The sequence below is a fragment of the Gopherus evgoodei genome, chromosome 11, assembly GCF_007399415.2.
Source record: "Gopherus evgoodei ecotype Sinaloan lineage chromosome 11, rGopEvg1_v1.p, whole genome shotgun sequence".
In the NCBI taxonomy this organism is placed as follows: Eukaryota; Metazoa; Chordata; order Testudines; family Testudinidae; genus Gopherus; species Gopherus evgoodei.
The window spans coordinates 4,429,437-4,443,496 of record NC_044332.1 but is presented as its reverse complement, the minus strand read 5'-3'; the positions used below and the strand labels follow the sequence as shown (position 1 = coordinate 4,443,496).

General features: G+C 45.4%; 1 protein-coding gene across 1 annotated transcript; it reads left to right on the top strand.

Moving 5' to 3' along the window:
* The first annotated feature begins 6,755 nt into the window (after positions 1–6,755).
* SPP2 (secreted phosphoprotein 2) lies at positions 6,756–13,060 on the top strand. The gene is made up of 4 exons (XM_030580502.1): positions 6,756–6,807; positions 6,897–7,021; positions 9,504–9,626; positions 12,905–13,060. The coding sequence occupies exons 1-4, from the start codon at positions 6,756–6,758 to the stop codon at positions 13,058–13,060; spliced, it is 456 nt and encodes a 151-aa protein (XP_030436362.1).
* Positions 13,061–14,060: the final 1,000 nt, after the last annotated feature.

The window sequence follows — 14,060 nt, the reverse complement described above, 5'->3', positions numbered from 1 at the left end:
CAGGATCAAAGTCCACTTCCAGGAACACCAGTGGAAATTGTGAGGGTCTGAGTGCCTTCTCTGTACCAACCCAACCTTTTCACGCACAAGAAGCCAGGCCTTACCTATAAATACTTGTTCAAGGGGCCAAACTAAATCCCAGTGAAGTCAACAGAAAGGCCATAAAAGAACAAGGCAGTAACTTTGTTGGGTGTGTCTCTAAGGCTGATGAAATATAGACTTGCTTTAGGCTGGAGCTCTTGTGAGAGGCATACAGTCCTACCCTCAATTTGATAGCTATCATCTGGTGGCACATGACTGTCTGAGTTTGCTTCCTGGTCCTGGCATTTCTGTTCTTCCACTGTTCGTGCCCACATGAAGCTCCAAGCCTTCAGCTGTGCTGCTCTTTGCTGATCTTTAAAACAAAGGGCTGCTCTTGTTGAGGATGAGGGCATGTGTCACATCGCAGGACTGAATCTGAGGAGAGAGAGTGAGAACAATCAGGGAGAAGCTAGAAGAACAAGCAGAGTCCATCCAGTTCTCTTCCATCCCATACTCTGTCGTAGGGACATGTAGGGCAACAATGTTCAGGCGTGTTTGCAGGGAGTGACAGTGGGCTGGTCTGGGCAGACTTTTAGCCAGTTTCTTAAAGGGAATATGAGCCTGATCCAAAGCCTATTGAAGTCAATGAGAGTCTTTCCAGTGGGCTTTGAATCAGGCTCTATAACCTTTGTGGCTGTCTTTGGTTTAACCAGTAGAGTCATAGAATTACTGTTTCTGGATTCTGCCCAAGCACAATAGTGCCACTCTTCAGAGGCTCTAAGGAGGAAATCTGCCATGGAGGAACAATGAAGAGGTAGAAGTTATCGGCAAAACCAACAATATCTTCCTAGGAAGCTATGCAGGGAGAATGATAGTTCTAAATGCCTGAGATGATGCAATCGGACATGTTCTCAGAAGTGTAAACATGCAGTAATGCCTGATTTTAGATGACAGTGTATGTTGTAATTATCTAAACGTCTCTCCAAAAGGGAAATTATTGTTCTTTCAATTTTCTAGGAAAGGAGTAGCCAGTTGCAGGGAATGAAACTGGCCTGCAAATTGACATCTAACTGAGGACTATTAAGTTCCTTAATTTTCTCTTTTCATAAATGGTGCATATCTCTTCATTGCAGAAATGAAATTGGATACAAAAAGCTCCTCAGAGATCTTAGCATCTGGAACTTGCTGGTAGGCGATCTAATGCACAACACTTAAATTGCCTTAAAGTATCTCTTTTCCCCCTTAAGTTTCAGGAGATTTAAGGATATCCTGAAAGACAGACTCAGTTCTGTTTCCAAAGACATTTTCGTTTGTGTCCATAAGGTTTTCTATCAGGTGTGTGAATTCAGGCTCTCTTTGAAAGTCTCCTAGACCTTCCCAAATCTGATGAAGTTGGAAATACTGTCCAGATAGTACAGAAATGCTGTGAGTTCTCTCTCTGGCCCTGGCAGAGAGAGAGAACCAAAATGTTAAGGCTCTATTTCAAGTGTTCCATATTGGCATAGCTCTGTTTCCTTGAAGTCAATGTAACTCCCATTGGCTTAAGTGGGAGCAGAGTTGGATCAACAATGGAGTACCTTTGAAAAAAATCAAATGATTTAACTTTTTGATCTTTCCCCATCTCCCTCCATGCCCTAAAAAGTCTGGTTTTGGTTCTGTTTGCCACATCTGATGGACACAACTATACACTTGCCTTATGATTAATTCATAGCATTACATAGCTAATAGAGTCTTCTCCCAAAGGTACTTGTATACAGTGTAGATACTTGTAGGTGAACTTTTGAATTGAGGTACATAATCCAGGTAGTGCCATAATGCAAATCCTCTTCAGAAACATATGTGCTGTTGAAAGTCATGTGTATGTTCTATGTAATCGCTTTGGGTTTTTACTTTTTTTCAACTGATTTTATAAAGAAATAGTGAAAAATAAAAGAAGGTGAATGGCTTCCAACTTGTGTATGTTTCCGAAACAGCACGCTACATGGGATCTCCAATCTTACAACTCATTAAAGCTGCAGGAGCAGACACAACAAAACCACCCAATGCTACAAAGACATAACTCGTTAAGGTGGGGGCAAAAGTAATAAATGTTTGTTTTAATACAGTTGAAAAACAACTTTGGGTCTGGATGTTGAATGCTCTGAGGTGTTTTGGATTGGGGGATTTGATTTGGCCTCTACCAAAGCTACAGGCCACACTCAAACTTCAATCTGGATCTAAATTCAAATTACAACAACCTTCCTAAATTTAGGAGTGTTTAAATCATGAGTCTAGTTTAGGGCAGTCTCTAGTTCATAGGCAGTGTGCTGGGAGCGATCAGACCGACTTCACTTTGAAAGGCAGAGCTCGTAAGAGTGATGGGTGAACTGGCTGGACTTTTGCAACAGATCTGAGCAGGACCCTTCAGATCACCCTTTCTACTTCTTCAGTGGATAAGCCTCTGGTCTGTAACTTGGGAGAACCAGGGTTGGCTTCCCAAGCCTTCTACAGACTTCCTTTTCCCTCCCCTCAGTGTCCCCTGTTTCCTTCCATTCTTCTACTTATGGACAAGATTCCTCCTCCCCACCTCCAGATTTCTGAGAGTCTTTTCCCAGCTCTTGCTGTACCCATCCCTTATCTCTCCCAAGGTTCCTGCCCTTGCTTCATCAGAGTCCCCCATGCCTGGGGCCCACTCCTTTCCCCCCTGTCCTCTTGGGGTGCCTCCCTAAAGGGTTCTCTCTCCACAAGCTACCTCCTGTATCCTCTCCCAGTTCTCTTGTACTGGCCCCCATCTCCCTTCCCCACCATAGGTCCCTTCTGTCTTGTAATCCTCGTTCATCCCATCCCCACCAAAGGTCAACACCCCCCAAGTTCTACTGGTACCCCTGAAAAGTTCCTTTCCTTCTAGGAGTCCTTTCTTCCCACCCACTCTGCAGCTACCTGTCTCCTAAAGGGTGGAGAAGCTGCTGGTGGTGGCTGACTTCTTAACTGGCTCAACACCCTCCTGTGGGGCCAGACACCAGGCTACCTCAGCCTCACTAGCTCTTGGCTCCTCTGGAAGGGCAGGGAAAGAGCTGGGCTGGCTGCAGAGAAGCCCTCTGGTGACCTCCTGCCTAACCAGGAGTGGGGTGGAATGGCCCTTGCCGGCAGGATGCTGCAGTGAGATTCCTGCTGAGGCCATGAAGTGAACTGCTGTTAGTCAGCTAACCAGAAGGAGGAGAGCCTAAGGCTCAAAGTAGCCACCTCAACTGCACTCCCCATCCCGCCCTTCTAAAGCAAGCCAAAAGCTGGGAAAATATTAGGGTGGGGAGAGGGGTAATTTCACCCATCCCCCCTGCTTACGGTAATACCTCTGGACCCAAAGAGCCAATCTGTCGTTGGATATCTAAACTGAACCCAAACTTGCCTCTCCTTAAACTTGCCTGCTTCTAATACCTTGAGCAAAACCAGTTTTGCTAAACTTTAAGAACTACTGAAGTGTATAATGTATCGACTGAGACCCAGGAAATATTTACCAAGCTCATTACAGACTTAATGAGCCGAACTTCAGGTAGATGAAATGCACAATGTCCAAGTTTACTAGGCAACCCAGAACCAGGCAGAGGAAGTTTTTATTTCAATAAGTAATTATTTCTGAGCACTAATCGGCACCTCTCCTATCTCCACGCGGGGAATGTCTCGCTGTAGCTGTGATAAGACTGGAATCTTCAAAACACTCAATCAATTCCTCTGTTGAAATGACTATTTATTTTATTATGGTGCTTGGCATTTCTATGGCATTCTATGCATTCAGCCCCTTGGATGAACAGTATGTGTTCAACCTGTCTTGAGGTAGGTGGGTAAATGTTGCTATTTCTCACCTGGAGAAACTGAGATGATGTGACTCTGAGATGGGGGATGTAACTTGCCATGGTCTCACAGTGAGTCATTGTTAAATGATCCTAAGGGCATGCTAACTCCTACCCGAGCTTGGTACTCCAGAGCACATGGTCTGAACTCTAATTTTCCTGTGTGTTGCATTTTGCTGGTTCTCTTTGGGGGCTACCCTGTAGATGGTGCATTAACCAATTTTGGAGAAAATTAAAGAGCCAGTCTCCAAAGCAAGCATCTGAAGAGTTCCCTCTAGAGCCTAGGCAATGTACTGTATCTCTGTGTCACAGCACAGCCAGTCTCCAGTTGGACAGAGTGCAGCATGGCCTTGTTCTAGACATGCCCAGGTTTGCTGTAGTTGAGGGTAAAAAGACTGGATTACAGTGTGACGTCCACTTGGGAGGAGGAACCTTGCAACAGCTTGCCTGCAGTGTCACGGGTACTGCAGCTAGTGGATAGTGACTTCTGTTACCTGAGGGGAGTACTAACCTTTTTATACCCCTGAGCCACACCGGGTAGCAAGAGCTGGGGGGAGTTCAAACAGCATTGCTGTATGCCGCTTCTGTGTGGCATACTGTAACAATAATACCTAGCTCTTCCATAGCACTTTTCATCAGTAGATTTCAAAGTGCTACCCAAGCTAGGGATTGTGAATCTTCATAGCCCCACTGTGAGGCTGGGCAACTCTATTATCCCCATTGTACAGATGGGGAACTGAAGCATGGAGATGCAAAGTGACTCACCTGAGGTCCCCCCGTCTGCGGTTGAGCAGGGCCTCATACCCAGATCTCCCAAGTGTAGCTTCATTATTAATTGGGGTTGCAAAATGCACTTGTTGCGAGTAACAAGTTTGTTCTTTGGTGGCTGCATAGAGATTAATGAAGACACGCAGAGACTGAGTTTTATTAATATCACCATCAGTACAAGCAAAATTACAGAAGTAGAAAAACAATATAAGAATAAGAGCAGAGACAGTATCCCTTATACTCACGAATCTGGGGGGCTGTGGGTTCCCTTTAAAGTGAGATTAAGCGTGAAGGTTGATTCCCTTTTATCCCCACCTAGTTCTGAGACCATATTTAATGATGTCGTGTCCTCTTGTCCATATTTGTCATTCCTGCTACCCATTTTGGGGGTTCTGACAATTGTCGTGAGCATTTGCTCAGCTGGGAAGGTACTCTGAGCAATGCAGTTAAGGAAGTCATTGCTGATCGGTTAACTGCCTTTGATCATGCTGACCGTGAGGTGTTATGGTGGTGGTGGTGGCAGATGGAGTCCCCCAAGAGTGTTTCTGGCCCTTTCTTTGCAAGTTCCCAGAGGCTACTTCCGACGGCTCTGTTACGTAAGGTTCTGTCTCATCACCTCACCTGCTCATAGTGTGTGTGTGAGGCAGCTAGAGGGATTATCTAGGAAACACAAGATCAGTGGTCCTGAAGGCTGATAGAATCCACCAAGCCTTGTTTGTCCCAGCCCCCAGCAATGTAATGTTTCTCCCCCTTGTTTCTGCAGTACTTATTAGATCTGGGCTTCTGATCATTCCGGTACTTGACATGCAGCTGTCTAGCAAGTTCCCTTGTGTCCTCTATGTTCAGGAAGGTCAAACGAGAACTCAGCCACCTATATGGTAATCCTGCTGTTTTCAAGGCTATGTCAGAAATCTTAGCCATCAGATCTGCAAACGTATTGTGTATCGGGCACTAGCTTAATGCACAGAATAACATTCATGACAGTCCCGTTACTCCAGATAGGCTCGTAAATCACTTGAGTGCCCTTGAAACTTTTTACCTTCTAGCTCTCACTGAGAGTTGGTGAGACTTAAGCACCTACATTACTTAGGTGCTTCAGAAAACGTTACCCAGACTTGTTGGGTGGCTTCCCTGTGGTACAGGCACCAGAGCTGCCCCAGACATCTGAAAATCTGAACTGAAGGATTGACTTAATCTCTTCGCTTTTGGCATGTTTGAAATCACATCCTATGAACCTCTTGATTATCTGTCTTCTGGCAAAATAGAAGCACGAAGGCTTTAAATCGTCTGTGAGCTGACCTGTCATGTGTCCAGCTCCTGTTGTGTCCGATTTCACCCTATAAACCCTTAGAACTTGATCAAAGATCACTAACTTTAAAAGTTGACTAAATGTTCATAATTACTCTGCTGCAACTCAGATCTGCTTCCTGCAGCATCAGAGGGGTATCAGGGAGATGGTTCTGGCTATAATTTCTTTGCTTAGCTTGGTTCTAAACTTGGTAAAAGTTAGAGCAGCCTAGGGGCTTCTTTAGTCTGCACCAGCTGGCAGTGGTTCTTGGCAGAACTGTCTGCCAGCTGACAATAGCCAGAGTGCATCAGTGCCCTGGCCATGCCCCTGCCACCAGCAGCACATCCCTTACACCTGGGCGAGGCTCAGGGGTGGCTTAAGAATTGGCCAGACCAGCTTTACCTGGACAAAAAACTGCCCATTCCAGGGGAATTCTCTGCTGCCAAATGGGACCAGAATGTGGACCCTTTGTCTCTGGAGTAGTGCAAAGGGGCTGGATTAGGTCTGATCCAGTGGTTTTAAACTGAAGAGCAAAGGCTAGAAGCAAACCGATACAACTGGACGTGGAGCTTGTTAGGAGCTGTATTTCTCATGCTCCCTGATGTCTCTGATTTGGTCGTAGACTTGTGGAGAAGTATTGCAGTACCCCTTTGATGATGAAATCCCACAAGCTGTAGAAAGCCTAACAAATATTTGCCATTAGATCAATCCTTTCTGTTTAAAGTGCAATGTTTGTAGCTAAGCTCTGACACCGGAAAGTCAGACGGAGTATTAAGGTTGCATTATATAAAGGCAGAGAAATATGTGCTGGAAAGCTGAAGTGGAAAGTTAGGTTTTCCAGAAGAGAAATCATGAAGACCTTATTCGTTTTTGCCCTTGTGATGAGTGTTTGGTCTTGTTCTGGTAAGTTCCTCTAAATAGGCAGAGCATCCATTCTTCCTGGATGAATGACCAATGCTTGTGTTAATCGGCCTGTGATATGTTGGTGTCAGGGTTGCCGGTGTATGACTATGAACCATCCATCATGGAAGAAGCTCTGCGTGCCTCCATTGGAAGAGTGAATTCTAGATCACAATGGCCAGCCCTGTTTGGCGTCGTCAGGAGCTACGTTAGAGGGGTGAGTGTGGAGCTGGTCAAAAATATCAACCAATTTTCTTTTGGTTTGGAATGTGCTAATTTTCTTCAAAAAAAAAAAAGGTGATTTTTTTCTTGGGCATTCAGTCAGGGTTTTCAAAAACTAAAATCATGGTTTTTGGAAAACCAAAATATTGTCGGTTTTCAGCTTTTCATTTGCCATAAAAAACATGGTTTTGGGGGCTTTTTGTTTGTTTTTTTGAGGGACACTTTGAGGAAAAACAACATTTTCAAAATCTTTCACAGAAAAATAATTAGCATTTTCAATTAGCTCTAGAAAAGTGCTCTCCAATTTTGGGTGCATTGTAATGTGGCTCAGTTGAACGTTTCTTGGCCAGTGTTTATACTATTTACTAGATGCACTTGTTCTTATCACTTACGTTCACCATTCGTGCAGTCTAAACATATTCAATCTGTATGTAGTATCATGGCAGCAATTCTACTGGTCATGTGTAGCTGGCACTAGCTGCCTTCAGTGTCTACAGCTTCCTCAGAAAATTGCTTTAAGAGGCTCAAGTTTCTTATGCTCAATCGTTTTTCCACAATGGACTTTCTGAAAAGCAAAAACCCAAATGTGACTGTCACACCCCGCCCCACCCCTCCCAGCTCCAGGGACATATGCTGTAACTACTGCATTTCAATATAAAATTAAGAGGTTTGCATTCCCGGACACACCCAAAGCCCCACTGTTTCTAAACTTTGAACTTGGAATGTGCCTAATCCTGCATGATGAGTGGTCCCATAGTTCCTGCTGGAATAAATCTATCTGGGAAATATAGCAGGTAGCAGGGTTGGAAAATAAGGTGCTGAAAGTGAAAGGGAGATTCGCTGGGTCTGAAAAGCCAATAGGAATGGGAGGAAGAGAAGAGAAGACCTTAATATATATAACTGCAAATGTACCTACCAGTCTTTAAAGTTTGTCACGTTTCCTGCTAGACGGTACTACTCAGCACCTGTTCTGGTAATCGTATTATTATTGAATGCTTACATTGTGAGTAGTGCCAAAAGGCAACAACCAGATTTGGCCCCAAGGTGCTAAGCACTGTACAGACACTCTTTTTAAGGATCTCACTTTGGAAAATGATTGTTACACAGCTTCTGTGACATTTATACGCTAAAATAATGAGATGACAAACTTATAACCTAGCTGGGCATGAATAAACCATGGGGTGAAAGGTAAGTTGCAATCGCAGGGGTAATGAGTGAAAGAGGAAACCCAGGAAAGATTTCCTTTTAGCTCAATAGGGAGCTTTTTTCCTAATGCAATCATCCTTGGGGTTTTTTTGGTTATAACAGATTCCTCATAAATAAGGTAGATACAGGTTAACCGGCACTTGTCTGATTCTCTACCCTTGACAGCTCATTGTTGGAACTGTTTACAACACACAAAGCAGAGCTGCAATTCAACAGTAGCTTTGCTGTTGGGTTGAAAGGTGCTGATGATGTGTGTGTGTGTGTGTGTGTGTGTGTGTGTGTGAGAGATGCATAACCAACCTGACTCTCTCATTAAGGAGACCATGTGAGTTTCCAGTGTTAGCCCTTAGAGCAGGGGTGCCCAACCTGAGCTGGAGAAGGAGCCAGAATTTACCAATGTATATTGCCAAAGAGTCACAGTAATACGTCAGCAGCCCCCCATCAGCTTCCCCCTCCCAGTACCTCCTACCCACTGGCAGCCCCGCCAATCAACACCTCCACCTCCTTCCCCACACCCCCAGATCAGCTGTTTTGCGACGTGCAGGAGGCTCTGGAGGGGAGGGGGAGAAGCGAGGGCACAGCAGGCTCAGGGGAGGTGGTGGGAATGGGTGGAATGGGGGCAGAGCCTGTGGCAGAGCCAGGGGTTGAGCAGTGAGCACCCCCCCACACACATTGGAAAGTTGGTGCCTGTAGCTCCAGCCCCAGAGTTGGTATGCCTATACAAGGAGCCACATATTAACTTCTGAAGAGCCACATGTGGCTCCGGAGCCACAAGGTGGCCACCTCAGCCTTAGAGCTCCAAGGTTTCTTTTGGATGGCAAAGCAGCCACACAGGAGAGCTGATGCCCAGACTCTTTCAAAGCCCATATACTCCCAGAGGAAGATCAATGATCTACAGGGGTGCACCAGGTGTAAAATTCCAGGACTGGGGTAAAAAGGGATCTGTTTAATTAAGCAATTTACACTGGCAAGAGACCACAGAGAGTCACTCATGGCAGGTGCTGCTTGAGGCCATCATGCTTTATCTGAGGCTTCTGCAGGAGGAGTTGCTAGTGTGAAGCTTTTACCAAGGAAATAAGATATGGTGCAACTGGTTTATTTACAAAATGTTCACCCAGTCCCTGATATTCTGCTCCCAGTGGGCTACTGACTCGCAAGGCCCTGATTTCTGCCACAATTTGGCAAAGAGGCAATAGTACTGTGTACTTTACACAGAGAAAAAAGCCTCAAGCAGTGATCACACATGCTATTGGCCTTTCCTTCTTGTACAGGTTGACCTGTTGGATAACAATGACTACAGTATAGTGCTGGACTTCATTGTTCGAGAAACCACCTGCACTAAAGATTCAGAGAAGGATCCGTCCTTGTGTGACTTCAGAATGGGACGCTATGTGGTAAGCATGCCGGGTCTCCTAGCATGGAAAATACCCTCTGTGTGATTGAATGTGGCCTGGGAATCTGTCTGCTTTTGTGCTGATTATTCAAGGCCTTTGCTAAGCAAATAATTGGCTTGAAGCATTAAATAAATGACATTTGAGGACTGGCCACAATACATAACCTGCTCTAGACTCCTCCCTGCTCAACATGCACAGGGTGGGAGTAAGAGGGGTATTCCATGCCGCATTAGAAAGGACCAGACCAAGCCCATCTTCATTATTTTACTTTGCCTCACTTAACAACACAGGTGTAGTTAAGATGTTTTTTTCACAGCAAAAAGTACCCGACTAAAAAATTGCTCCTGCATCTTCCTCTCCATGATGAGCATATTCATAAATTCCAAGGCCAGAGGGGACCATTGTGATCACTGAGAATGACTCCTTGTGAGTGGAACCCAGGCCAGAAAACTTCCCTGAATTAATTCCTGTTTTAACTAGAGCAGATCTTTTAGAAAAGCAGCCACGCTTGATTTAAAAATTGCCTGTGATGGAGAATCCAGCACAACCCTTGGTAAATTGTTCCGATGGTTAATTCTCCTCACTGTTGAGAGACGCTTCTTTTTTCTTGTCTGAATTGATGTAGTTTCAACTTCCAGGCATTGGATGTTGTTGTATCGTTTGTCAACTAGATTGAGGAGCTCTCTGTTATCAAATGTCCAAAGTGTAAGTACTTCGATGCTGACCAAGTCATCCCTTAACCTTCTGATTGAGCTCCTTGAGTTTTCCAGTCCTTTAATCATTCTCGTGGCTCTTGTCTGAATCCTCAACAATTCCCCAAGGATATTGAGAAATTAGAGATGACAGAACTGGACACAGGATTCCAGTAGCAGTCATACCAGTGCCAAATATAGAGAGAATATAACTTCTCTACTCCTACTCAGGATTCCCCTGTTTATACATCCCAAGGATCACATCAACCCTTTGGGCCATGCGATCACTCTGGAAGCTCACGTTCAGCTGACTGTCCACCACGATGTCCAAGTCCGCCCTGCTTCCCCGGGTAGTCCCCCAGGTAGCTGGTCTGCTACCTGGATGAGCATAATATGAAAACCAAGCTCTTGTTTGAGGATATTTAGGATTCAGTAAAAACCAGTGCTTATCTGATAGTCACTCAACCAGCTAGCCCCAGGATGGGGAGGAAGGAAATGTGGCTTAAAGAAACCTCTGCACACAGTCTCCCGCTTCTGAGCTGTGCTATATGCTGACCTGTTCCCTGTTATAGAGCAGAGCAGCCCGCAGGACTCCCTGAGTCCTCTATCAGGCAACACTTGTTAACAGGCCAACTGAAGTCCATCACTGGGCCACACTCAAGTCCATTGGCAACTAGTCAGTGGATGTTATCATTTAAGGGAGTCCCTGTCCAGTGGCTGAATTTGATGCATGTGTGTGTTGCACGTATTACTATGTCTGTGATTGTATCCTTATTCAGCTTGGTTAAGTGAAGTACAGGAGGGTTCCCCCAAGTGAGGGAATAGGAATTTCAAACTGTCTTCTCTGCTTTGTGTTGCTTACAGGCAATCCTAATAAATGTGCAAAAGTATGAAAGTACAATATCAAAATATCACCAGAGGGAGCTAAGGGCAATCCTGCAGTACCCCATCACCTAAAATAGGTGTTGTGCTTCAGTCTGTGTGAAACTACCGCTTAATCATTAAAGCCTCCAGTCTGGTGATTAAAGAAGTAATTTAAAAAAAAAAAGGGACTACCACTGGCTCAGCGCCATGTGGCTCCCCATCTGCAATCTCAGGGCTTGGCTACATTTGAGAGTTACAGCGCTGGTGGTGGTTTTACAGCGCTGTAACTTACTCCCCATCCACACTGGCAAGGCACATACAGGGCTGTATCTCCCTGGCTACAACACTGCATGTACTTCACATTGACAAGAGGAATAAAGAGAACAGCGCTGCTCTTGCAGCGCTGGGGTGCCAGTGTAAACAGTGATTAATCTTACTACGCCATAACTGACCTATGGAACCTTCCCATAATGCTTTTTAAGTAAAGATAACACTCTTTGTTTTGTTGTGATGCTTCTGTTTGTTTTGTTGTGAACTCGGGGCTCCGGGAGCTGCTTATCTAAAAAACAAACACCAGCTCCTGTTTGCTCGAGAAGAGGGGGATGAATGTCCACAACTAATGTTTGCTTGAGGAGAGAAGCAGCCTGGAGGGGGGATGGCGGGGGGGTCCGTTTTGGAGCAGCTGCTTATCTGGTCTGAAGGCTATTTGCATTTAGTGAATGAGGGAATGGTGGGGGAAGGGGTTGAAACTTTTAAGATGATTGAAGGTTGGTGCTGTGTATCTTCGAGTCCTTAGAACTTGCAAGGCAGGGAGCTGACACAGTGTCAGCTCCAAAAATCCACTCTCTCTGTCTCCCCCACGCTCCCTGTCACACTCCACCCCTCTCTTTTGAAAAGCATTTTGCAGCCACTTGAATGCTGGGATAGCTGCCCATAATGCACCACTCCCAACACCACTGCAACTGCTGCAAATGTGGCCACACTGCAGTGCTGGTAGCTGTCAGTGTGGCCACACTGCAACGCTTTCCCTACACAGCTGTACAAAGACAGCTTTAACTCCCAGCACTGCACACCTGCAAGTGTAGCCAAACCCTCAGAGAACCAAAGGGATGAAAAGTGCCTCTGAAATGTAGATGGCCATAGAATTTAAAGCCAGAAGGGCCCACCAGATCATCAAGTCTGACCACCTGTATGACTGGTCACTAAACACCACCCAGCCCAACAACCAGAATTAGACCAAAACACTATAGCCTCAGAAGACTAAATTATTGAGTGGATCAGAAGGGACTGATGTTCTCCCTGCCCTGGAGGAGTTCCTTCTGTGGGGGCTGAGGTACACTGGGGAAGCAAGGTGTGAGGCACCTCACCTTAGCGCTGTCCATGCTGCATCTATTCGTGGCTGGGCAGAGGGCAACAGTCTCCAGGGTGTGGGGGTGATGTCTTTCAGGAGCACGAAAGCCAGATACGCCCAGTTCAAAAATGGAAAGACTCCAAAGACTGGTGACTACACTGAACTGCCACAAATAAGTTTTGCTGGAACCCCAGAACCAAAGGCTAATCCATGATTGTGAACAACGTGCTCTCTCAGATCCCTGCCTTTGGTAGCTGGCTATCAAAAGGCTGTATGACTTTTGATTGAAACTTGTTCTCCAGACAGTTCCAGGAGGCTTGTGCCATAGTCTCCACAGCTGTATGGGTGAACTCTATTTTGATCTGTTACAGCAAACGGCCTTCTGCAGAAGTACAGTGCGGGTCTCTGAAGAGCAGATACAGAACTTGGCAGTTTACTGCAGCCAGGATGGGTCCAGCTCAGAATCCTCAAGCAGCGAGGAGGTAAGCAATGGGAAAATTTGCTTGTGCCATGCAGCTTCGTCTTAAGGAAGATTCCACCTCTGATGCACATGGGCTCGGCTTCCACTACCCTGACTAGGAGTTGCATATGCATATCTGAAGACACCCTGCCTTCATAGATCGTTCCACTGAAGCAGTGAATGATAGAGACAAACATGGTGATAGCTTTAGGGGGGAAAACAGCCCTTCAGTGCACCACCAGCAAAGAACAAATGCTGCCTCTCCCGACAGGGCTCTGTTGCCCTCTCCAGATCTGGAACTTGGCTATTTTGTCTCATGCATCACCCCAGATCAACTGGGATCTTTGATTTTCCCTGATGGATGCCTTGGGAAAACTTGATTTGCAGACCTTGACACTAATTCTACATTGTTTTGCTTAGTATTTCTAGGCATGAACACAGAGATGCAGATATGCAGCTCTAATAGTCAGAAACAAATACAATTTATTCACCTACACTTCTGTTTTGCTGATCAAGTCATCAGTAGTCCAAGCACTTCATGTTATAACTAAAGCACTTTCACTCTGGAAACTGTTCCACATCCTTCTTTGGTTTTGATCTGCCTCACTCGATTCCTAGACTTGAGTAAAAAATTGGATCAAAATCACTGCGCTCCACCTGGCTGTTTCAAAATCATGCAAACGTGTACATTTTTCAAAGACCTTGAGGCAAAACCAGGTTCATCTGGGTGCCAGTTTTCCCACTGTTGGACAAACATGTTCCTGCATTTCCAGACTGTAACAAAGCAAGAAAGCAGCTGAGTTCTGGTTGGTGTCATAGAATTACAGAAATGTCTGGGGGGAAGGGCCCTATCTAGCCCACCCCTAAAATTTTCCTAAAATCTAATCGAAATCTTCCTTGCTGCAGATTAAACTCATTATATCTTGTCCTACCTTCAGTGAAGACAGAGAGCAATTGGTCATCATCTTCTTTATAACAGCCCTTAACACATCTGAAAGCTATCATCAGGTCCTCTCCCCACCCCTCCACCCCAGTCTCTCTTGCTCAGTACTAAACATGATCAGGTT

Coding starts and splice junctions, on each gene's coding strand:
- SPP2 (XM_030580502.1), top strand. CDS start 6,756: ATGAAGACCTTATTCGTTTTTGCCCTTGTGATGAGTGTTTGGTCTTGT. Junction 7,022..9,503: donor TCAGGAGCTACGTTAGAGGG/GTGAGTGTGGAG, acceptor CTTCTTGTACAG/GTTGACCTGTTGGATAACAA. Junction 9,627..12,904: donor TCAGAATGGGACGCTATGTG/GTAAGCATGCCG, acceptor GATCTGTTACAG/CAAACGGCCTTCTGCAGAAG.